The sequence below is a fragment of the Natator depressus genome, chromosome 3, assembly GCF_965152275.1.
Source record: "Natator depressus isolate rNatDep1 chromosome 3, rNatDep2.hap1, whole genome shotgun sequence".
Lineage (NCBI taxonomy): Eukaryota > Metazoa > Chordata > Testudines > Cheloniidae > Natator > Natator depressus.
Window position 1 is genome coordinate 104,733,590 of NC_134236.1, and position 25,810 is coordinate 104,759,399.

General features: G+C 39.2%; 1 protein-coding gene across 2 annotated transcripts in view; it reads right to left on the bottom strand.

The window, feature by feature from the left end:
• The window catches only part of MAP3K5 (mitogen-activated protein kinase kinase kinase 5), a 160,759-nt gene that overhangs the window by 3,937 nt on the left and 131,012 nt on the right, over positions 1 to 25,810 (bottom strand). For both annotated transcript variants that reach the window (XM_074948490.1, XM_074948489.1), the window contains 12 exons: positions 24,961 to 25,088; positions 21,151 to 21,287; positions 20,109 to 20,214; positions 19,012 to 19,169; positions 18,334 to 18,511; positions 17,398 to 17,418; positions 15,010 to 15,187; positions 14,748 to 14,916; positions 12,442 to 12,627; positions 8,347 to 8,452; positions 4,501 to 4,744; positions 1,644 to 1,756 (listed from right to left, as the gene is read on the bottom strand). In XM_074948490.1, coding sequence (XP_074804591.1) covers positions 1,644 to 1,756; positions 4,501 to 4,744; positions 8,347 to 8,452; positions 12,442 to 12,627; positions 14,748 to 14,916; positions 15,010 to 15,187; positions 17,398 to 17,418; positions 18,334 to 18,511; positions 19,012 to 19,169; positions 20,109 to 20,214; positions 21,151 to 21,287; positions 24,961 to 25,088 — 1,724 coding nt within the window. The remainder of the gene's footprint in view (positions 1 to 1,643; positions 1,757 to 4,500; positions 4,745 to 8,346; positions 8,453 to 12,441; positions 12,628 to 14,747; positions 14,917 to 15,009; positions 15,188 to 17,397; positions 17,419 to 18,333; positions 18,512 to 19,011; positions 19,170 to 20,108; positions 20,215 to 21,150; positions 21,288 to 24,960; positions 25,089 to 25,810) is intronic.

Sequence of the window (25,810 nt, forward strand, 5' to 3'; positions counted from 1 at the left end):
TCACTTCCCCATAGTCCATACTATTGCTACGTGTAGTCAAGCCCTTCTTAGATACATGCAACCATTTCTGGTGTCTCTTGGAGAAACATGGATTTCCTTTTTTTTTTTTTTAATTGGGGGTGTTTTATCAGTGATTATAAGTTAAAACTGAAAATCAGAAGCCCAAGGTATAAGACACTCTTATACCAATACATCTGCATCTATACTTGGGCTGTAATAACTATCCTTGTATAATTTAAACTGGTAAAGTGGTACAATCGGTGTGTGTAGACAAGGCCTTAGACAAGACTCATACTGCCCTCAACGTGATTTTACCTGAGTAAGGCTTCAGGACCAGGACCTGTGCTATTTTTATAATCCCTGTTTTTCCAGGGTTTTCACTCTGCTATAGAAATGTATTCATGCTAAAATATGCAAGGGTTTCCACCCCTGCTACAAATATGATTTCTATTGTTTGATTGCTTTTTAAAGCTTTTGCAGTAGTCACTCTCTCTCTCAAGTATGGCTCTTTTCCCTTGAAAGTGGGATATGAGCCTCTAAGGCCCTCACAGGGCTCTACTGAGCCCTCCTCTACTTTTTCCATTTATTGTTCTCTTCCTCAGTGCCCATGTGAGGAACATATAATTTTTTGACAACAAATATCTGGACTCTTCACTTTTGTGTCAATGTATACTGCTTCTGAATCAACCAGTAAGGTTGCTGCACCTCTTCAAGGGAGTGAACATGATAACAATGAATCCGTATGCTGCAGTCAAGAAACAAAAGGTGAAATCCTGGCCTCATGGAAGCCAATGGCAAAATTCCCACTGATTTCAACGTGAGCAGGATTTCACTCACAATTACTAGATAAATCACGCACAGTGCTATTCTAGAACTCTGGCCCTTCAGCTCCAAAAACACCCAGGTTCTTCAGTTAAATAATTCTCTAATACCTGGTACTGATAATAGGTTCCTTGTGTGTCTAAGGGCAAATCACTGAAAGCAATCTCTCTCTCTCTCTCACACACACACTTAAGCCCACACAGTAGTCTTTCTTTAAAGCAGGTTTATAAATCTTGTGGATTAATCGCTCTTGACTTTTTAAAACTCAGTAAACACACATGCACAGTACAAATAAGTTGGTCTTGTTTAGAAAAGAACACTTAAAATTAAAGAAACCAAGTGTGACAGAATAGCCCTGTCTACTCCAGTAATGTATAACCACAGATCAACAGCATGTTTTGAGTTATACAACACTTGCTTTTACTGTGGATATAGAAACAAATGAAGTAACTTATTTCCACAGTATACTTGCTTGCTTCTACACAGTCCTGGCTAGGAGAAATATGGTTAAAGACCTTTACTGATGCTGGGCCAATGAAATAAAAAAGTTTATCTGCCACAGCATTCTTTTGTAGCTGCTGTGTGGAACAGTTTCGTTTGAAATCTCTACTCACTTTAAGGTGACCAGACGTCCCGATAAAATTGGGACTGTCCCGATTTTTAGTTCTTTGTCCCACATCCCGACCGATGCATAGTCGGGACGCCATTTGTCCTGATATTGTGGCTTTGGCCGCTCCGGCCTCTTTTTTTTTTTTTTTTTGCGCTTTCCCCATGTGTCCCGATATTTTGCCCGTTCCATCTGGTCACCCTTACTCACTTACCTACTCGCTGTGACCTAAGCTTCAGGTTTTTGATCTCTTGATCCTTTTCTGCTATAGCTTGTTGCAAAAGGGTGTGAAATTCTCTCTCCTTCTGCACTAACTCTTCTAGTAGCCTGCAGGGGGAAAAGAAGCATGGATTTTTAAAATTTAATTTTATGTTTTCAGGAAAGTATCTGAAGAGTTTACTAATAGCAGTGAAAAGTAGGATCCACCATACTGATGCTAGTAACATTCATAACTAATTTGGGAATCTTAAATGAAAAGGTAGACTGTTCCAGCTTTCACTAGTGCATATAATTAAGACTTAATACACATGTAAAAATGTAAACATCCAGTGTTCTAGTTCCTAGAGTTGGGGCCTTTCAACAAAACTAGTTTTAAGCATTCATAGCAAATGGGAGCTGCACAGAAACTTTCAATGAAGCTTCAGCAACTCAACATTCCTACTTAACTGAGTTTGGTTCTTAAAGAAAAAAATTAAACAAAGCAATTGGGTAGTGTGTTCAGCTGTGGAGGAAGGAGTGTCATTGAGGATCAAAGGTCAAAACCGTTAATGGACATAGGGCTAAGTTGCGTCTTTAGCACATTACCCTCCATAAAGCGCAGGGCAGCTATATCTATCCCAGCAGGAGCTCCTGAAAGCACTGCATTAGAGGTAGATGCAGCTGGAGGGTGGCCACAGCTATACTTCTTGAAAGGGTGTAGCACACTTCCCTTCCAATGGGAGCAGTCCCCCCCTGCCCTCTTTGAAGAGTACAACATTGTTGTAGATTTTAGCCTAGATCAGTGCTTGCACTCAAAGACCAGAGACTGGCTTTGTGCCCAGCCCTCAGTAGGTATAAGGGGCTGGTGGTCACCTCCCTGTTTCCTCTCCTAAATCTTAATTGTTTAGGATACAGTCTGTTTATTTCAGAGAGGATTGACTAGGTGGTGTCATGATGAATTATGTAAAATTAATATATACAGTAGGTCAACTAATGCTTCTATTTAACCTCTCTCATAATGCAAACATAAAGGGACATCCAAAGGAAGTCAAAGGCAACAAAGTTAAAACTGATAAAAGGAAATTAACACCAGGCGCAGTTAATCTGTGGAACTCATTGGGGCAATATATTGTTACAGCAAAGAGCTTAGTAACATTTTAAAAATAAGACATCTGAACACTACACAGTTACAATAGATAGGATGCAAAGGATATAAATTATATTTTAGAGCATAAACCTACTCCACTAACTCCCTGAGGTTAGGAAGACACTTTCCCCAAACTTTCCCCTTGGAAATGTTAGAGTATAATTGTCTGTTATAGGGGTATTACATCTTCTTCCAAAGCATTCGGTGCAGGCCCCTGTCAGATACATGATAGTGGATTAGATGGACCATTGTTTTGTTCCTAACAGTACATATAGTTTATTCCTCACGCATTCATCTGGGCTGATAAACGTGTCCATGGTCATCTAAATAGTTTACAATTTTTTGCCTTGCAAATGACAGCCATACGCTGCTTATGCTAACAAAGCTTAAAGTGGTATAATTATCCTGGTTATTTAGGGAAAGTTTTCCATGTAACTTATGGAAAGTAGTATTTTTGTATCTAATTATCATGACAGAAAGTTTTTGGTTTTGCATATAAGAGTAGCATATTGCTCACAACTTACTTTTTTTTGTTTTACTTGTTTTACAAAAAACAAAGAAACTTTAACAGTATATCTTTCGTCCATTCTTAGAGTGAAAGGAATGAAGCTTTATTCTGAATAGTAACATGTTGTTAGGATGCCACTCCCCATCAGAAACTTGGGCAGTAAAATGTGACCAGCCTAACTAGTTTCTTTTTAATTCCTTTGCTTAATGGAGATTCCGGAGGTTTTTGTATGAGGACTTTTGATGTATATTGTCATTGTATTATATATGGCAATCGGAATATGTCTTAACTATCTATTTATGTCAAGCTGAATATATTACATTGTAATATGAGAACTCACAAACTACGTTCACCCTAACAAGAAAATGCAGTGCACTTTAATGCTAACAGGTAATTCAAGTGATGCTGAATTATTAAAAAGCTTCTCTTGTCTAAAGACCTCAAATCAAGCCAAATCACATTCAGTTTTCTAATGTGCTTGGAAATGAAGTGTCATTGCCAAACACTTGTAATTTAATCATCAGTATAAAGGATTATAAAGAATATACCAGCACCACAAGATTTGTCCTATCAAGATACAATGTATATACACATTTTAAAATGTACAGACATATTTTTCAGTTAGTTCGGAAATCTGTATTTTCAGGCCTGTTTTTTTCATAAGGCTTAGCTGTTCTCCACCTTCAATTATCTGAGAGAAAAGTTTGTTATTTTTTAAACAATTCAGCCTCCTGGGGATCGATCCTGCTGTAGTGAATTCCGCATGCAAAACAAGACAAATGACAAGACTGGGCCCTGTTTAATTGTGCAGTGCCCCTGTTCAGCAGCTTGGATTTGTTCCCTGGAAATAACTATAGAAAGGAATAATGAGTTCTGCTTTTATGAAAATGAAATGTGTCATTTAACCATGAAACATGAAAGGCAAGAATAGCAGAACCTTGGCAACAAGTTTAATAGTCAGTTAAAAACAGAGCTCGCCTGAAAGCAAGCTTTACAGTCATTTTTGTCAGCAGTGTACTGAAGTGAATAAGCCTGAAATAAATTATGTGGATTTTTCCAAACTCAGAGTTACAAATTAATGTTTATCATCAATTAAATGAGAAATGCACTGTATTATGGATTATCACAGCTGTCAGATTTGGAGAAACTTTTTAAGAGTGAAAGAAAATGCAATCAATCATAAGAAATACACTCGAATCCTTAGAAATCTAGACTTACCTATTTGTCTCTAATTTTAGCCTCCCTAGTTGCACATTCAGTGATCTATGAGCAGCCTGGGAATCGTGGGACACTGTAGAACTGAGTGTGCTCACACCTGAGGTAGCTACAGCATCTTCTATGACAATGCAAGGCCGTTGAATATTTTGATTCTGAGGCTGTTCATCATGATCTTCTTCAACTTCTATGTCATCCTGATCTGCTGTATCACTTTCAGATGCAAGACTAAAGTGTGGCCTCAGTTCTATTAGAAATAATGTTTATTATTAATAATCCCAACAATAAAGTCATATTTAAATTAACACTTATAGCTCATCCTAGAGTTTTCATTAAACCATGCCTGAAAAATTTGCAGCAAAAGGTTGTAACTGTGTTTCCAAAGGGTTTAAAAACAGCTTAAAAATGCCACAATGGCTTAGTACATTTTGAACATTATTTGGCTTCTGATGATCATTTACAATCTCCAAGCAGTAACAATCTGTACTTACTAATAGGGTTCCAGACTTCGCTAGTATTTTTGTCATAAACCATGCAGAAATCCCAGAATTCACTGTGTGTGCCACATAAAGCAAACAAGGTGCAATACCTGCTCAAAGTTTGCGACATAACATGCTTGCATTCCTCTCACACAAGGCCTCATTCAGAACATACTGAAGTCAATGGGAGTCTCTCTGTTAATTTCAATAGTCTTTCGATCAGACCCTTAAAACTAAAAAACTCCTCAAAACACACTATGTAATGGATTTTAATGTGACTAAAACAAAATTCTGTAGGCAAGTAATTTGGCTAAAGTGTTGGCTTCAACGATATGTCTCAAATCTTTTTTATTTTGCTTTTCAGATTTACAGTGGAGTATTTGTTTTAAAGCCAATGGACCGGGTTAAATACAGGACAGAATAAAAGTCAGACATTAATTCCAAAGGTTGTCACTATTTGTATGAAGCATATTTTGCCACTTTTTCCCCTTCTTTTTTATACTGTTTATGTTTTGAAACAGAGCAATAGCTGTTTTGAGATTTATTTTTAATGACCACTATCGCACACAGTATTTTAGGTTAAAGCAACAGTACCTATTAATACCACTACCACCACCTTGGATTTACATTATATCCATCATGTAATGGATGCAGTGTTACATCTTGTAAATGCTCACTGCAGCTGCATATGAGAATGAAGGCTTTAGTGATTCTTCTAAAATAAGCCCCAAATCTCTTTCCTGGTCACTAAACTGGGGCACTTTCTATACAGCAAACATTTCCCTTCTTTATTCTTTCTCCACAGCTTATAATTTTTCATATATCTAACCTGAAGTGCATTTTTCAAACTCTTAAATTAACATAAATTCTATATCTGGGGCAGGGGTCCCATTCTTCCAAATTTAGCATTATCTGCGATTAGGGTTATTTTACTTACCAAGATCATTACCCCCTAATGATAGAATACTACTAAAAAAGTGGAGTAGCACTGTTCATTTTCACTTGTCAGAAGTCAGTTGTATAAAGAGGGAATGTACTCTGCCTCCTTTTCCTTCCATTACACTAACTACCAATTCTTATCAGTTATGTAAAACATGTACTCCATTAGGTCCGTGATATTCTTCTACAGTGTATTAACAAAGTAACATCAATTTGCAAATTGCATCAACTTAGTGATACACATCCTTCCTTTCCTTCTTCAGCTGAGACTGGTTACCTCTAAGCCTTTTCCCCCCAAATATTCTCCCATTTGATTCTTAATTTGTTCAGGTTTCAGAGTAGCAGCCATGTTAGTCTGTATTCGCAAAAGAAAAAGGAGTACTTGTGGCACCTTAGACACTAACAAATTTATTTGAGCATAAGCTTTCGTGAGCTACAGCTCACTTCACTGGCATTCCCCCTAATTGCTGGCAAACTCAGAAGCAGAGGGGAGTTTGCCCAGGATCCCCTCCATTTTCTCGCTCTTCACTTCCACACATTGCAGTATGCTCTTCCACAGCTGAGCTAGGTAGATTTCAACATTCTAAGCTTCCAAAAGCAATGAAACTATATTTGCCTCAAAGTGAGGAAAGCAGACTAAACCTCCACCAATAATCCAAACTGATTTTTTTTTCCCTGTGAAAATGTTTGGATTCCAGTTAAACTATTATGCCACACTAAAGGACAACAATTTATTCGTCTTGTAAACAAGATCCAATAACAACTCCTCCTCGAATAGCTCCCTGTATGTAGTTTTTGGTTACAAATAAAGAATAAGCAGTAATAAAAACTCCTGTGGAATTTTCAGCACTCTAGTAAAACTAAAATTAGACATACAATGTAACTTGGAAGTATCAAATAAACAATTTATTGACAAGGTATTAGAAAGTAGATTTTAACTGGCAAATGTCGATAAATATCCATTTCACCAACACACACAAAATGAGAAAATATTTCTATAGATAATAATTAAAATGTACAGATAGGCAAAGAAAGAAAAATGCTGCTTGAGAATTTAAGTTAAGAATATTTACTTTGTATATTTTCACATGTGATAGTGACGATTTCTGTTTTAATAGCTTAACTTTTAAAATCTCAATGTCTCCTGTCATTAAATAATTATTGTCTGACCTCTGATTGTCTGCCTCCCCATAATTTCCCAAAAAATCTGAAAATGTAAAAAAAAAAATGCTTAAAAATAAACATTGATATTTCTGTCAAAATTATTTTTAAAAAATCAAATTCTTCACTGCCTTCTTATCAGACACACTGAAGATAGTTATGCAAAACAGGAAGGACCTTAAATGCTTAGGACTTTAGGATGGGAGTTTTCAAAAGCAGTGAGTGGTAGCCTGACTCTTCTCCCATTGAAGTGAATTGGAATTGAATTCAGTGGGAGCAGAATTTAGGTCAACACAAAGCACTTTTTGAAAACCCCACCATTAATACCAAGAAAAATGCACCATGCATGGCAGTTAAGCTTGCAAAAAAACATTTCAAAGAAACAATCACACTTCTCTAGTCACTTTGTCATTACTACAGACCTATGTTTCTCCCCAAAACCATATTTGTTTTGTGTGAAATTTACCCCTGTAAAAATGGCCTACACCATAGGTCTCAAGTAGAATTTAAGTAGTCCACAGGCCTTGTGGACTAGCTCTAGAGAAGGGCAATTTATACCCTATACAATTGCAAGGAAAAATTGCCAGTCTGTATTAACCACTTGAATGCTGCAAATTTAGTACGCCCAAGAAGAATGCACCTGCCGTACTGCTGAATGCAGCAGGTTCATTCTAAAGTTCCATTGTTTTCAATGGAGGAAAGCAGCATAGTGGGTGTGGCAGACTGGAAACAAATGGGTTAGCGTTTCTTTAACATGGAATCCTTCTCCTTGACAACTCACACACAACAGAAGCCTCTTAGCTGTAGCAGGGAAGAATGTCTGGCTACTACCCCTAGAGAGAGTTTTTGGCCAGTGGAGCCACACAAGTTATTGTTACACTTCTTGGTAACTTCTTGCTGTACCTCACAGCACATATTCAAAAGAGCTAAGTATGCTGGGTGATGAGCTATTTTGAGCGCTCTTTCATATTCCATGTGTGGATGCGGAGTACCTGAAAAATCTGGCCCTCGAAATGCACCGGTAAGTCTACTACTGGTTACCCATTCGTCACTTATTATATTATGCATCCTGGAAAGGTGCACTCCAAAATAGCTGTGACAACTCACCTATGAATTCTTGGCTTGTGAAACAGCTAATGCATGTCAACAAAGACAAAACGAAGTCATTGCAAGTTTTAAAAGCTTCTGTGAAGCATCATGATCACAGCAAGATTAAAAACATTTTAAGCAATCAGAGATTAAATGTTTGCTGTGTAACACAGTGACTCACCTGGGATCAGAATAGTAATAGCAGTCTGCACAGCTTTTCGAATTATGCTGTCCAAGGCAAACATCCAGTGCGGCTTGATGTTGTGATTTCGTAAAACTTTATTGACCTGATGACAGAGAATGCAGTTCAGAAATCATTTTATCCCCAAAGTTGCACACAGCTGATAATAGTATATTAAGCTCAGCTACACTACATTAAAAACAGTTTTCTTTAAGTAACTTCATGGTGTCATTAGAAAAGAAAATAGAATAGCAGTGTTTCCAACGTTTGCAATATTGTCACAAGTCTTGTGACATTTGTATTTTTCATACACTCTTAGTTCCTAGAGTCCAGTGGTGGCATGAGAATCTTAGCCTTCATTTTTGAAAAGGTCAGATTTTATCCCTCAGGGTTGTGGAGAAAAGCTTAAAAATGTGAACCCCGAATGCTTCAGCACCATAGGGTAAATAAAAATAACCCTTCTTTTAAAAAAAAAATCTCATGACTTTTAAGCCAATCTTATGATTTTTTTTGTGGGGGAGGGATGACATGATTTTTGACTGCTTTGGTTAGGAAGACTGTAATACAGTTGTCTATTTTAAAATAAAGATGGGTGCACCCTCTTCAAAAAACAGTGTGAGGCTCTTCCCACTTGAATAAGAAAGGAGCAATTTAATACTAGTTTACTTAAATGGAATTTTGCTAATTCTTTTATTGCTTCTAGTCCGGTTTGGGAAGGAAAAAGGATGTGGGTTTTCTCTGAAATTTAAAAATATCTGTAACAAGTTAAAGATTATTTTAGGTTCCTTTCCATTGCCCCCTTCCTCCTATTTTTTGGCCCAGTATAACCCTGCTGATTTAGAGGTGGTAGCTAATGAAATTATAGCCTCTTCCATATCTACTGGCCTGGTCCTGTCCTGTCTGTGTATTCCTCCAAAACTTCACTCTCAACTACACTCTTAGTTCTCTGTAACTTATCAAAATATATTTTTCTGAGGTTGTTCCTTTTGAACTCACAAAGGGCTGGAAGTGAGCCGAGAAAGGAGACAGCAAGGGTATGATGGGGTGGTGGATTATTCAAAACTGTACAAGGACACCTAGCCAAAGTTGGCAGGAACAGCAGCCACTAGGTTTCACAAGCTGGCTCTCAAACTAGGCCACCAGGGCTATACAGGAAAAGCTGACAGGTGAAACCAACAGCAGTAGGACATATAAAGGAGCAGGAGGACTCAAAACTTTTCAGCAAGACAAATTAAATTACATTTAGAAGTTCATTCTAATAAAGATCCATAAATGCCTCATAGAAAAATTTCCTTTGTAGAGACTAATAGGATATTTTCTATGTCTTTTTCCTCAGGTTTTATTTTGAAGGCACTTCATGAAAACAGGATCAGCTTATTTCTGTCTTCTGAAGGTTGTCATACTCTTCTTGTAGGAAATGACAGTGATGTCACAAAGATGATGATGTCTTTTGGGGATGGAAAGAAGTTCAAATGAAGATGTGTTCTATTATTGCCCAAAGACAACTGTAAAATCTATTCTCATTTCTTTATTACAATAGCCACTAGATGGCATTCTGTCATGTTGTAAGAGAACTACTACCAAGCTGAAGAATGCTATGCTGCTGAAAAAGACCAACCACAGGGTTCAGAAACCAGTCAGGCAAGGTATTGAGCACCTCCTGAGAGGAGTACTGACGTTATGAAAGTTCGCAAAAAGAAAAGGAGTACTTGTGGCACCTTAGAGACTAACCTGCTGGAGAGTGGGATTGTCTGTGTGTGTGTGTGTGGGGGGGGGAATCTGGATTTGTGCTGGAAATGGCCCAACTTGATTATCATACACATTGTAAGGAGAGTGATCACTTTAGATAAGCTATTACCAGCAGGAGAGTGGGGTGGGGGGAGGTATTTTTTCATGCTTTGTGTGTATAAAAAGATCTTCTACACTTTCCACAGTATGCATCCGATCAAGTGAGCTGTAGCTCACGAAAGCTTATGCTCAAATAAATTGGTTAGTCTCTAAGGTGCCACAAGTACTCCTTTTCTTTTTGCGAATACAGACTAACACGGCTGTTACTCTGAAACCTGTCATTATGAAAGTTGAGGCTGCTCAACACCTGCCTGGAAGTATTCAGCACCTTGCAGGATTGAGCCTTTAATGAGCACAAAGTTCAAGCTGTTTTCCGCACTGAAGAGGCATGATGTGACTTTGTCAAGGAACACAAACATCCACAGTAGTATGACTAAGCACTTTAGAATACAAAACAAAACTTTCTTTCCAAGTGCTTTGATCAGAATATCCTATCAGCCCTTATTATTACCCATGAGTCTTGAGAATAAAGGAGATAATTTTCCCCATTTTTCGTAATATCCTGATATCAGAGAAGAGTCTGATATCTCGATTTAAGCTGTTTGTCTGTGATAGAGGTCTGAGTCTATACAGCTCCCATTGACTTCAATGCTTTATCTATGTCCCCTACAACACTGGGAGCTGGATTCAAAGAGTTCCTGTTTTAACTATTTCCTGTTCTCAGGAAATGGAGGAGGCCTGTCCTAAAATAAGCATTGCAATTGGAAGAGGAGAAAGTGACAGATGACAGGCCAGTGTCTGGGATGCTGAAATATCGTCACTGGGAGGACTGCCTTGCAACTGAATGATATATAATGGGACAAAAAACTCCTACCAAAACAGTCACTGTGTGGAAACAAACACTGACAATTACCATACAGACATTAAGTGCCACCCATTCTGATATCTCTAGAATGGTCCCTGTTCTCACACACGTGTCCTGTTTTCTGTAATGTCAGTTTTCAGGATACTAAAATTGCAGAACTCTTTCTGATTGGGATAGCATAGCCAGCCAGATTCTTCTCCCAAAACATCCCAATTGCTTTCAATAGTCATTCTCGGCCATTTGCCTTCACCAATAAATTGCATGGTGATACAAAGCTGCTTCTATTTGAACTTCTACCACAACCTCTGAGAGTTGCAGTGGAGAATGTGTATCTACTGCTTTGTTACTCTCCACCGGAAAGAGAAATTCCCAATAAGCCCCTGCTTCTTCACTGGGATTCTTCTTGGTAGGATCCCAGGACTATTTTGTTTAAAGCCTTCTGTTTACTTTCTTTGTATGGCCTCTTCAGCAGGCCAGCTCATCATCTTTTACCCAATGACAGATTTTAAAGAACTTCCTCAGGTCAGTGGGCTTTCAATCAAGATGTGGGTAATCTGGTAAATTTACTATGGGACTGAGTACAAGGTGGAACAGAGGATTGTATGAGCAAGGTGGTGTTCAAATTGGAAATAAGATAATGTACACACAAATGCTCCCAATATCAGTTATTCAGTCCCGTACAATACAAGATAACTTTTGCCTCTTTAAAACAAGTGTTAGCAGAGAACTTGTAATAACATTTAAAGCAGGCTCTGGGAGAGCAACATTGCTTTTTAATAAGATGGCTATTTAAAGGGATTCCATTTCTGTGTCCTATTTATCATTTTGGGGATTGCCAGTATTACATTAGCGACTGACATATAAAAAAATAGCCATTTCATCATAGTTTGGGGTGAAGGTTTACAACTCAGATTTGCCAAAATTTTTGCTACTGGATCACTTGCATCAGGATAGGAATACAATGGCAACATTATAAACTAGGTATGGTTTAGTTTGTTGGGATTTTTTAAATGCATTAATTTCTTAGCTGAGTCAAGTGCAAGAGATCTGTATACATGCAGCACAATTTTGTATTTATTTAAAAAAAAACCCAACATTACATTTTTTGAGGCTTTCCTACTAGAGGAATATGGCGTAATATTTTCAGAAGCATGCTGGACCCTCCTGCTGTTTATCTGTGAGGACGCATAGATCTGGGGGGCAGGAAATCAGTATTGCGGTCAGGACATACTTGCTGCCCAAAGGATCACATGGAAGCCAAGCCAAAAGCTGACTGTGGGCGGAAGGTTCCAATTGTTGTTATTAGAATTGGAGCCCGCAAGTGTTCTCATCTGGGTAACTCTGGGCTGAGGTCAATGAATTTTTATCAGCTTATGCCAGTCTTTAATTTGGCCCTTTAACTGAGACTTCATACAGCAAAACTTCTGAAAGTGTCTACTTACAGCATCTTGAAAACCAAATAGCACCAACTGGACTTGACTAATACCATGACTGTCAAAGTCTAACTCCAGTTTTAGTTTTGAAAGAGTGGTCGCAATGATTTTGCGATCAGTTGACCTTACAAATTCTCTGAGGCTGGCAACGAGAGTTGTGATGTGCTCCCATTTTAGTTTGGGTTCTTCAGCTCCCTGTTAGAGGAACAAAAAGGAAGAAATTCAGCCTAAAGCACATATCTTAAATTTTACATCTAATGGTTTTAACCAATATGAGTTGATGCACAATAAATTACCTTTGCCCCCTCTACATTCCAGAAAATTTACCTCTAAAACAGACATTTCTTTAATTACCAAAAAGTATATGCTGCACAGTGCCACTCATTTATTTTGTGCAAGTAAATATATTTCAGAAAGATGTATGGAGAAAATGCATATTTCACTGTTATTAAAACTTTTAGGTCCAGAGAGTGAAATTCATCCTCCGCTGAGGGCCACTACAAGGTGAAGTCCTAATTTAGTCCTTAAAGGAGGGGTTAAGTGGTACTTCCTTGGTGCAGAGGGTTTTGTAAGGGGAGAATTTCATCCTGAGTGCTTAACTCCAAGCAGAAGATTCACCCCAATAGGGCATTTTCACACTATAGCTACATTTACATCTGGCCTGAATTTTTCACAGACTACTATCAACATACTGTGGATGCAATCAATGATCTGTCTCATTCACATATGTGCTCACACTTCTGAAATCTCTATTTTATGTTTAGATCAGCTAAGAATATACCAAAATGCTTGAAAGGTCATTTTTGGAGAATACTACAGAAAGCAATTAGGTATAGGGTCAGAGGGTTTTTTCTTTTAGCTTTCAGTTATGCCAGCTGAAATTAAATCTGAATTTCAATTGTGGGGAAAGAAATATGAAAATATCACAAGTCATTATAATAAACTCCAGGGGAAAAACTGTTATCACAGAACAATCTTACAGAGAGTTATTCTGATTAAAGTCAGATAAATATTTGCAAAGATACCCAACACTGGTTTCCAAAGCAGAAGAGCACGTTGCTTTTTGCTTCCTGCTATTTTTTCCACTCTACTGTCATGACTATGTCTTGCCTCCGGAATTCCTCTGTATATAAATAATTCAGTTTCATCCTCTTCCATTATTTACATTGTTCCATTGACAGATAGTTATATCTGTCATAGTAGCACTTCAACAAATAGAGGTTCTTGGGCACATCTGTTTTACTTCCTCCAGTTTTTAACCCTTCTCTACCACTATTTCAATGACTGATTCTACCAAGAACTAGAAAACCTCTTTCTATCGTTATGGCAACAGTTTCTATCCACAGCAATAGTGCTGGGTACCTTTAGAAAGATTTACCAGGCAAATCAGACATTTAAATTTGAACCATAATTTCTTGAACGTATCTTTTTTTAAAACCTAAATACCATGGACCATATTTTACATGCAAAGCATGATTTAGAGCAAAGATACTCAGGTTGAGAATGAAATGCAGTTACAGACTGCAAAAACAATAACAAAAAGCACATCATCTGACTACAGTGTTGCAACATTTGCAGTGTGATGAAGAATTGTTTATTATTTCACATCCTCCTGCACTGATATCAGAATGAATCACCCATAGTAGTGTCAGGAGGTAATGCGTTATTATTTTTTGGCTTTCTACAGCTCCACCTGACACTCTCTTCTCCCTCCCTCCACCTCCACTCCTAACTGCTGTGAGGGATGGGGCTGTTTGTTCTCTCAATTGCTCCTTTTCACAGCAGCTTGAAAGGCCTGGGATGTGTCTAGTCTATTTTACTTGGCACACCTGCTGTAGTCTGAAACGAGACCAACTTGGGCAAAGGAACCATGTAACTCTAGAGCCACAGGTTGAATATCCCTGGCTTACACTTTTGGAGTTGATTAGACTGATAATTACACGTATTAAGCCATCATCCTTTATTAGTCCTGTTAGAAAAAAAAATGTTGGCAAAAATGAAATTTCATTAAAATGTTCATTTTTTTTCTTCCGTTGTTCAACCAGTTGATATCTGTGCACACGCAGAGGCAGTAGTTATGAATAATGTAAAATACAAATGTACCGTAACACAAATATAATTTTGGTGCATGGTTTTATCGTCAGTACAATTGTACTCTCTCAAGTCCTACATTATATCAGCCACCTATAGTTTGTCAAACCTTATTTTGTGTCTGACACCTGATTTAATATAAATATTTACCCATATGCATGCACACACTTACTGGAAACCTGCAAAATTAAATGCTATTTTTGTCTGCCTGCAAGTTATTTTACCTGAGCTAAGGCTTCCATTAAGTTCCTCACCACCTTCTCTTGGTCCTCTGTTAATATTCTGTAGAGAGTGGCTCTTCGCTCACTGTCTTTTTTTAGCATGAAGAACCCAGAATCTTTCTCTTCAGGTGAAGGAGGAGCACTATGATCCTCAAAATTCTCATCTGGGATGCTGAAAGTTTACATGATGAAAGTTAACATTTAAAAAAAAAAAAACCTACATTCCTAATCTGTGAAGCAACACAAAGACAACATAGCTCTTTACCTCAGAAAAAGGGACTGGATTCCTTTTGCATCTTTTTCTCCACATGATTTGGCTCTTGATTTGAAAGAGAATGGATCAATTTTTAAGTCTGTGTCAGGTGAAACAGAGCCATATTCACTGCTACTGCTCGTATCTTCTACCAGAACAGGAACAGGCAAAGATATGCTCCGAAGGTATTCTACTCATGAAGGAACAATCAGAAAATTAGTGTTTCAAAACCATCCCAAATGGTCTAAGCTACAATGGCTATACCTTAATTCTGGAAAGAAAGTTATTCTTTAAGATGGGGCAGAAAAGGTAAACTCCAACCTCCCACCTCAGTTACACATATCTTAAAATGCTCTTTTCCCCCCCCCATATGTTACTTGAAAAGAGGTCTCAGCTACTGGAAGGAGTCACAACATATTTTAGATGAACAGTTCTTAGAGACCTGGGACCATCTCAACTTACTGGGCATTATGGTCTTTACAAAGTTAAGATATAATAAACTCCCAGAGCTACAGTGCTTATGTATACATTCATTCCAGAGCCCCTCTAAGCATTCTCTCAGAGTATTATATCTCAGCACAGAGGGTCTGCCCAAAACCCTTGCAACAATTTAAGCCTTACATTAGGGGCCCAATCCTTCTCTCTTGGAAGTCATTGGCAAAAGTCCCATTGACTTCAATGGGAACAATTTCAAGCTTAAGCGGTGCTAGGCCCTTCATAGCCCTCTATACCAAGCTAAATTTCACCCTAGGTGAATCTGGAAGATAACCTGGGGCTGATTCTTTTGGACAAATGTGTGATACATGCAAGTTAACTCTGAGTTAGCTTCTTCTGTAAACAGCACACATGCTGTTGCAGCAAGAAGGTTCTGAATTCTCATTCAAACTTAGGCTGACCAGACAGCAAGTGTGAAAAATCGGAACGGGGGTTGGGGGGGAATAGGTGCCTATATCAGACAAAGCCTCAAATATCGGGACCGTCCCTATAAAATCATGGCATCAGGTCACCCTATTCAAACTCTTATAGGGCATCCCAAAATTTAGGTAATTGAAAAAATGAATAAAAATGGAGACAAAGACAACTGTTCCAAGCAAATGTCCCTCTGACATCTTGCTGTTTCAGGTGCCATGCACCATTTTGAATGGAACTGTTACTATAAACAACAAGGCCCATGATAGGCAAGATTTTAGCCACCTGCCCTGTCAAACCGTAACCTAACCTGATTATATACAGCAGTTCTCAACTGGGAGTCTACGGCCCCCTAGGGGTCCGCGAGACCTTTCAAGAGGGCTGCAGGGCTGAAGCCCCAATCCCCGGCGCCCCCCTTGGGGCTGAAGCTGGGAGGCGTGGGGCTGAAGCCCCGATCCTCGCTGCCCTCCCCTGCTCCCTAGCATGGGACGTGGGGCTGAAGCTCAGAGCCCTGAGCCCTGGTGCTCCCCGTGGGGCAGAAGCCCTGAGCCCCTGGTCAGAGTTGGGGGCATGGAGGGCATTGCCTCCTCCCCCCCACCCAAATGCAGCACAAGAGCACGGCAGTCCTGGGGGCAGCTCCACACCTCCCCCCATCTCCTCTCCCCACCCGTTGGCCAGGGAAGTGGGAGCCAGGCAGTGCGGGGCAGCTGGTACCATGGAACAGGCAGCAGCAGCGTTCCCTCTTCTCCTGCTGGTGACGTACATTGAAACTGCTCCTCAGCTCCCAACCCCCTTCACTCACACAGCTGGTAAGAGTCGCCTGGGTGGGGAGACCTGGCTCCATGGCTGGCAGAGCCCTTGGGGAACAGGGACTGCAGGGTAGTCCTCCCGGCATACAGCCTCTAATACCCCTCTCCCTACACCCTGAGCTACCCCAGTCCATACACAGCCCCTAGTATCCCCCTCCCTGCACCCTAAGCTGTTTTCAAACTTTTTGAGCTAAGCCCCACGCCTTTGAGTTATAATTTTGGTTGCGTGCCCGCCCCACCTGAACCCAGACAGGCCGGGTGGCCTGCTGAGATGAGTCAAGGGGTGGAGGTAGCGTTCCCTCCCTGGACTCTGCCATGTGGAGGTGGCTCGAGCTGCACTGGCCCCTGCCCACCCCAAACAGAAGTCAAACTATGCTTAGGCCCCAAGCCCCGGCCCCGAGACTCACACCCCTTCACCCCTGCTGGGCCCTGGAGTTTTTATAGCATGTCGAGGGGGGCCTCAGAGAGAAAAAGGTTGAGAACCCCTGATATACAGTATTTTAAACTTATGTGGTCAGGTTATGGCTTCCTAAGAATGATAGACTGTTCGGTTTGATAACTGTGTCCAATTATCTCAATTATGCAGTTTTTAGATGTGATAATTTATCGCAGAGTAAATGATATTTGTTCTATCAGCACAGTTACATGTTTTGAGGAAAAAAGTTAGAATATTAAAACTCACCATTTGAGGTAGCTGAAAGAGCTGTGGAAGGAAAAGCAAACAAAAATACTCATCATATGGTAAATTTAACTGAGTAAATATAGTGTAGGTAATAAATTCTTTCCTCTCAGTTGTACTGTGCATGCTAACAATATCTAGACTGTCATTTATCCAATCAGTCTCTGATTTCAATTGAAAAGAGAAATTGGAATTTAATCTATTTTTATTTGTTTTTTTTTTCTCCAAACAAGTTAACATGGTGATCTAAATATTTCTTCTTTATTTTAGGTATCTTGATAAAAATGTTTTCTTAAATGCAACAGGAATTTTTTCCATATTTAAATAAATACATCACTTATGCTGTCAAAGAAACCACTTGTGCTCCACAATTTAAAACAAAAAACAAAACCAGTGGTATAATCTGTGTAATAACTTTGTATACAATAGCTAAAGTAAGAAGATTCTTCTATTCAGTTTAAGTTTAAAGTAAATTTCAAACATCTTAATATTTCTAGCAATGGTAAAACCCTTAGAAAAAATGAATCTCAGTTTGTTTTAATGCCTGTCATAGAAATCAAAGCTTTCAACAAATTTCGCAGTCTTTTATATTGAACTATTTTTGCTATGTAATCAACAAATGTTGCTGATTAATCAGTTGTGCAAGTATGCTTTAAATTAGAATATTTCTAAGGACTTTCAGAAACTATATAAAATACTTTATCTGGAACAGTCCCATACAAGTGGTGATAACAGAATTATGCTCTTACAGAATCATAGGACTGGAAGGGACCTTGAGAGGTCATCTAGTCCAGTCCCCTGTTATAGACCTATTCTGCTGAATATTCATCAAGACAGAGGATACACTGCTTTAGTCTCAGAGGTTATGACCAATGGTTATAGGAAACAGTCTCTTTAATGAGGTAAAATCTAACAGATACATCTCAGTGATAAAATTACCTAAGAGTTTTGTCTGGGATTTTCTCTTCTTGCTTGAAATCTTTAAAAACTCATCTACAAGTAGTTCATTAGCAAAAGTTCGCTTGTCAGGGTCTGGTTCAAAGCAACGCAGTATGAAGGCTTTGGCCTCTGCTGACATGGATTTAGGGATCTCTGGGTGTATTTTAAACATTCCCACCTGAGAGAGATGAAAGAGTAAACAAAGAGAAACCAGAAGTCTTTTCTCATACACTTTGCTATCTGCTTTTGATACAGACTTACTAAAACCCCTTCCTTAAAACCTACTGAAATCCATGAAACAAAATCATCATTAATGACCTGCATTTTAGTAGAATTATCTGAAAAATTCTCTCGCTCCCAAGGAAGGTCTCATAGAAAGAGGATGCACCGCTCACTGGCTCATCATGTTAAAATGGAACAGACATAAAAATTTTTTTTACAGATTTGTGAACAGCATTTTGTTGCTTCATTTCTGTCTTCTTCGAAACAATACAGCATTCCCCCTCAATTGAATCACATCAGATAACACATTCGTTCTCATATGCTCATTAAAGAGGCATTTCCTTTATCTTATCCTTGCTGTTCTCCCACTCTCTGTCTTTTAATACAGTCATAAGATTTCCTTTGTTTACAAAAAACAATGGACCTGAACAGAACAGTCTAAGAAAGAGGTCTTACCTTAAACATAGCTGCCTGTGGCTCTCCCAGTTCATAAAATGGAGGCTTCCCTGTGGCCATTTCAATGATAGTGCACCCCAAAGACCAGATGTCAGCAGCTTTCCCATAGCCTCGTGGCCCTTTGTCTATTATTTCTGGTGCCATATACTGAAGGGTACCTGATTAAAACCACACTTTTTTAAATTTAAAACTCGGATGATGAAGTAGGCAGCTAAGAAGGACGGGGGAACAATGCGGATGGGCAGGGAGTAATGTTAGTAGTTTAAAGAAATTATCCTCACAGATTTCAAAAGAATACTTTTAGTTAAGGCCACAAGTGAATGATGTTTGCTACAGATCTGATCTGAAGTCCACTGAAGTCAATGTTGAAACTCAGTGGACTTCAGTGGGCTTTGGATCAGGTCCAATTTTCACATAGTCACATTATATGCCAACAGAAAAATTAGGAGGGCAATTTTGAATTGGATTCAGAGATGGAAAGGAACTGATTAGTGAGGTAACAGGATTCTACTTCTTGGAGTGAAAGAGCCATTTAACCATAGCATTCTGCATTCTCAAATTCAGAGGGCAAGAATTTAGCAAACACTGAAAGAGGGAATTGAAATATACACGTTGAAAAGTGATTATTAATTATATATATAATGCCCAGAGTGCAATAAGTTTGAATTAGGTTTTCAAGCAGGAGGAAGATCAAATTAAGGACAAATTCTTGAGGTGGAGTTAGGCAGACTAAGCAAACAAAGGAAAAAGTTACTTTTGGGTCAGTGAGGCAGCAAGATTAAAAACTGTGTACACAAGAAGGAGAGAGTCAGGAACCTGGGGAAAAGAGGCCTATCTTGCCTAGGAGGATTTGAATCTCTCAAGAAATGTCAGCAATGGCATTCCTCTCTACCAGTGCATACAATTAAACTTACTAAAATAAAGTTTATAATTTAAGATTAAGCAAGTAATATAAGCCCATTCCTCCAGCTACTATATGCATTGATTTGAAGTCCATGGAAGTTCTGCATGTGAAGCTGCTGCAGGATCTGACCCTGCATTCATAACTATTCTTCTTTTGCTTTCAAATTGGAAGACACTGTAAACTAGAAACATACCAGTGAAAGTTTCAGTACACGGATTGATCCCCGCAAGTCTCTTTGATGTTCCAAAGTCTGAAATCTTTAGAACTCCACTGTATGTGTTGATAAGCACGTTATCACCCTGAAGGACAGAACATTTAGACCAATTATTTTTCTCTAGTGACTGTTAATGTAAGACAACTTGCAGCACACATTTTCAAAGCGCATTCTTTTATACATAATAATTACTCTAAAGGGATATTTAAGGGGGTGACGGGGTGGGGGGAAATCATCGTTGCTACCTTCTACAGTAACAGTTTAAAGGTGCTCCCTCTCTAAAGTGAAACATCAGCACTTGTGTATGCTTCCCCATCTACAGAAATTCCATAAAGAACACTGATAGAGGAAAGAAACACCAAAGATTCTTCCAACTTTTTAAAAAAAAATGATTTCCCATTGTCAGGTCTGTATTAAGAATCTCATTATGGAAGCGCCTTCTTTCCTCCCAACCCCCTATAACACTTTCCCAACTTTCCACAGTGTATCTTTGATTAAGATATTACCCTGAAACTCCAAATGTATTGTCCACAAAGTTGGGCCATATTACAGAAAATATTACTTTAATCTTATCTTCACTTTTAAAACAGGCTTTTATGGACTATGATCACGAGTAACTTTATGATTACTAAAAGGAAATATAAAATGAATTCCAACAGTAGGAAAACTCCAAGTTAATACAGGTAACCTAAACCACTAGAAAACAAATTTGGGGGCAGAGGGATAGCTGGGAAAAAAGGAGACAATGAATTACTGGTAGAAATTGATTTTTAAATATATTGAATGGGAGCATAGTTACACAACTTCCATCAACATATGGGAGTTCTGCAGCTAAAACTCTGCATGCCTCTTTAGATGGCAGAAGCTCATCTCAGTCTCTATGTAAAATTGTAATAATAGAATATAGAGCCCTTCTTTCCTATCTCTCATGAGTGTGTTGCAAAACCACATAATTGTCCATTTTACAAACATGACTTTTCCCTGTTAAATGAACCCATGCCTGTGATTCATAGCACCTCACCTTTATGTCTCGATGTACTATCTGATTATCATGGAGGTATTTTAATCCTTCAAGAATCTGCTTGGTGTAAAAACCAATTGTCTGCTCGTTATCTTTTAGTGGTCCCCATTTTGAACGCAGAAGAGCAGAAAGGCTGCCTATAAATTTTTTTGGGGGAAAAAAACAGAGTAAACTTAGCTCAGAGATTGTTCTTTCTGGCCTTAGCTTGTGTCAAGTAGTAAATGTAACCACACTAATAGGAACAGAATATACCTTTACTAAAAAGCAGACATCCTCCATAACACAGAACATTCTTAGATTTATCTATAATCAAACTTCTAAAAAATCTGTATTTCTTTTCATTCATGATGGTCATTGGCTAAACAGTACTCTGTGTTGTTGCTTTTAAGTAATGCCAAACAAACTCAAAACCAGCACTGAACTCTCAGGAAAAAAAAAAAACCAAGCAAGTCTCAACCCCTGACACAGCACAGCTGGTGAACTTTCCCCACCAAAACTCTGTCCCCACTCCCTCCGCCCCCCGATAAACCATCATCCCATAAAACTCTACACCCTTCAGATGCCTGGGCGAAAGGAAAGGCCTTGCAGTATGCACTTCCAGGTCAACATTCCCAGACTGAGTGTGTGGAAGCTTGTTCCATAACTATAGGCCCCTCATGTAGAATGCTTTACAATCAATCTCCCACTTCTTTGTTAAACCAGGAGGAATCCAATTTGAACAGCTCCGCCAACCATAGCTGGAGCAATATGGCCTAGGGAAAGATGTGGTCTTTCAAGTAACACACCGCTAATCAAAGTCACACTCCTTTCTCTCCCTGAAGAGAGGCAGACTGAAAAGAAGCATTAAGGAAGTGTCTCTAAGTATGTGTGGAGAGATTTTGTAGAAAAGCTAAATTCAAGGGATAGATTCTGTATTTAGTTCTGACTGTTCATTTCATGTAGGAGTGAGTTCCATAGTCCAGGTTGGGCTTCCATGAAGATTCTATCTCCTCCATCCATTTACCACCTGTCAAGGTTCCTTCCCCACTCTGAACTCTAGGGTACAGATGTGGGGACCTGCATGAAAGACCCCCTAAGCTTATTCTTACCAGCTTAGGTTAAAACTTCCCCAAGGTACAAACTTTTACCTTTTGTCCTTGGACCTTATGCTGCCACCACCAAACGTGTTAAACAAAGAACAGGGAAAAAGCCCACTTGGAGACGTCTTCCCCCCAAAATATCCCCCCAAGCCCTACACCCCCTTTCCTGGGAAGGGCTTGATAAAAATCCTCACCAATTTGCATAGGTGAACACAGACCCAAACCCTTGGATCTTAAGAACAATGAAAAAGCAATCAAGTTCTTAAAAGAGAATTTTAATTAAAGAAAAAGTAAAAGAAAAACCTCTGTAAAATCAGGAAGGGAAATATCTTACAGAGTAATCAGATTCAAAACATAGAGAATCCCTCTAGGCAAAACCTTAAGTTACAAAAAGACACAAAAACAGGAATATACATCCCATTCAGCACAACTTATTTTATCAGCCATTTAAACAAAACAGAATCTAACGCATATCTAACTAGATTGCTTACTAACTCTTTACAGGAGTTCTGACCTGCATTCCTGCTCTGGTCCCGGCAAAAGCATCACACACCCAGACAGACTCTTTGTCCCCCCCCCCCACTCCAGATTTTAAAGTATCTTGTCTCCTCATTGGTCATTTTGGTCAGGTGCCAGCAAGGTTATCTTAGCTTCTTAAGCCTTTACAGGTGAAAGGGTTTTGCCTCTGGCCAGGAGGGATTTTATAGCACTGTATACAGAAAGGTGGTTACCCTTCCTTTTATATTTATGACACCACCTTTTCCCAACAGTTTCATATTTTCATTGGAACGTAACTGCTAATGGAAGCCATGGTCATAGAAGTAGAAGTGCTCTCTCAGATAGCTAGGGCCAATATTATGAAGAGCTTGCATTAAAACAGAGACCTTGACCTGGACTTTGTATTCAATCAGGAGCCTGTGTAGGGAGCAGAGCACTGGGGTGGTTTGTTCACAGTGATCTGTACTGCTCAGCAGACAAGCGTCTACAATCTCTACCAGATGAAGCTTTTGAAAGATGTAAGGTATCATTCGTAGATATAAGTTGCAATTAATTGAGCCTACAGTTCATGAATATGTGGATTACTACAGCCACCTCTGTGCCTAATAGGATGGAGTGCAGTCTTGTAGCTAACCACAGATAGAAATGTGTATTTTTTGCAGCCGTGACAATTAGGACCTCCACATACATTGAGAATTAAGAGATCCTTGACTTTAAAAAATGAGCAATGCCTTCAATCAAAGATGATATTATGGAGGAAGAAAGGTCTTCAAACCACTTCCTTTTTCCTACCAGCATCACTTTTGTCTTGCCTCTATTCAGTTTCAGGCAGCTGCTCTGCATCTAGATTCTTCATCTCCCCTTGGCATTTGAAAAACTCTGAGTTGGTGGTGGCTACATCTCATGCAATGGTGGCGTACAACTGGGTATCGTCTGCACATTGTTGACATTTCAGACAACAAACCAGCTAACCACATGGTTTTACACAGATGACTGAGATGGTAGCATGACTGATCTGTGGGATTTCTCAAGTGATGATTCAAAGAAAGAATAATTGCCCATCACAACCTGCTGGGTGAGGCCTAACAGGAAGGACTCAAAATATACTAGGTAATTTCAGTGCATCCCTACAGCCTCTTTGGCAATCAAGTATGCTGAATGCTTCAAGAAGTCTATCAGGACTTGTTTCCCCAGTCTATATACTGGAGGAAGTCATCTGTCACAGCAACAAGTGCTATTTCCAAACCATGCCCTACTCTGAACCCTGATCAAGTTGGATCCAGGCACCTTGGCAACAATTGCCCATCTATACTGGAAGAAGCACAGGAGACACTGGATGTGGTTTAATTAGGCCACAACTTTATTCTTAAATGTCTGGGAGTACCCAGCAGATAAAATTGTATAGTGCAGATAATTCCATAATCATTTCAATATATACCCGGGGACTTCCATCAGCACTCCATCTTACCCAGCCAACCCGCTGCTGAGACATCACCATCCCCCTCCTCAAACGAGGGTGGAGGGGAGCCTACAAAGGAGGAGGGAGCTGGCTCCCTAAGATACCGGTTATAGGAGCCCTGAATCTCTGTTTCCTCTCCTTTAAAAAATACCACTTTAAATCCTTTACAATCCATGTTATCTGATCACTGTATCCCTTCCCTATGGAGTACCTGCACTGGACACGTGCCATAAGGAGGCGCCAGCAATTAGCTTGGCTGCCTCCCCACCATACCTAGCAGGGTTCCCAGACATATCCTAACACCTCCTTTAAAATCAGCCAAAAACATGTTAGCTCCCAAGTCTGAGATGTGGGCCCCATACATCCTGGCTTTTCCTGCACTGACATGGACCTATATAATCCCTCCTCTCTGCCGGTCACCTGGTGGGGATGGGTCAGAGTGCCCATCCTGACCTGGTCTGCAGCTGCCTCAAAGTCACTTCCTGACTCTCTAGCCCATAAAGGGGCAGACACCTTTTTCCAACAAGCCAGACAACAGCCCGCACTGCTTAATGTGCAGTGAGGTCATTCTAGCCTTTCCTATTAGCTATACAAATCAACTCTCTAGTCTGTTCAAACCATCAACTTTACCAGATCTAGCCTTGGTGCAATTTCCATACAGAAGTGGCTTATAGCCATGGACATTTTTAAAAATATTATTCACACACATTTACTCTACTGTTGCAGTATTCTAAAATTTTATATTTTACAAATGTAAAAAAAAAAAGCACTTACCCCCTGGCACCTGTTCCATGAATATCTTAATAAAACTATTCTCACTAAGGGAACCTAAGTACTGCACAATGTTCTTGTGCTTGAGGTGCTTATGCAGAGCAATTTCTTCATGTAAAGGCTGGGAATACCTGGAAGTAAAGGAAATGTTCATTTCATAAAAAGCTGGATATTGTATCACAATGTCCATCAAAATACCCGAGGTCTCGTGAAACATGTACATTGAAATGTTGTACACAATGCTACAATACACGTTACTAAGAACACTTATGATTGTATATACTGAAAAATAAATTGGCACAATAAAGGCAGTCACCCAGAGTTTGTGGAGAAAGAAAGTATGCTCCAAACTAAGTCAGCCAGAATGAGCAGTTGGGCAAAAAGCTCAATGCCCAAATATATCAACTAGTCCATCTGCAATAAAAATTCAAGCGTATGTTCTTAGATTGATAGTCTAATTTAGATGAGAACCTTGCTAAGTAGGAGGCTTATCTGAAATGTCAGCTCTGGATATTTATCACAGCCAGAGAACAGCATATTCTCTTCATAGAGAGGGGCGCACTAGAGCTGGTCGGGACATGCTCACCAAAATGTAATTTTGTCAAAGCCAAAATGTTTCACAGAATGATATCAGTTTTAATGATATTTTCATTGGGAAGATTTGAGGTCCAGGATTCACTGGTCACTTCTCATCCAAGGGAAACAGAGACCTGAACTGAAAATTTGAACTTTTCCCTCCAAAAACAGCTTGTGTGACAAAATTCTGCTTCACAAAAACATTCCAACCGGTTTGTTTTCATTCCAATGCAAAACAAAAACAAATTTCAAAACCTTGAAAGTTGCTGTGAAACAG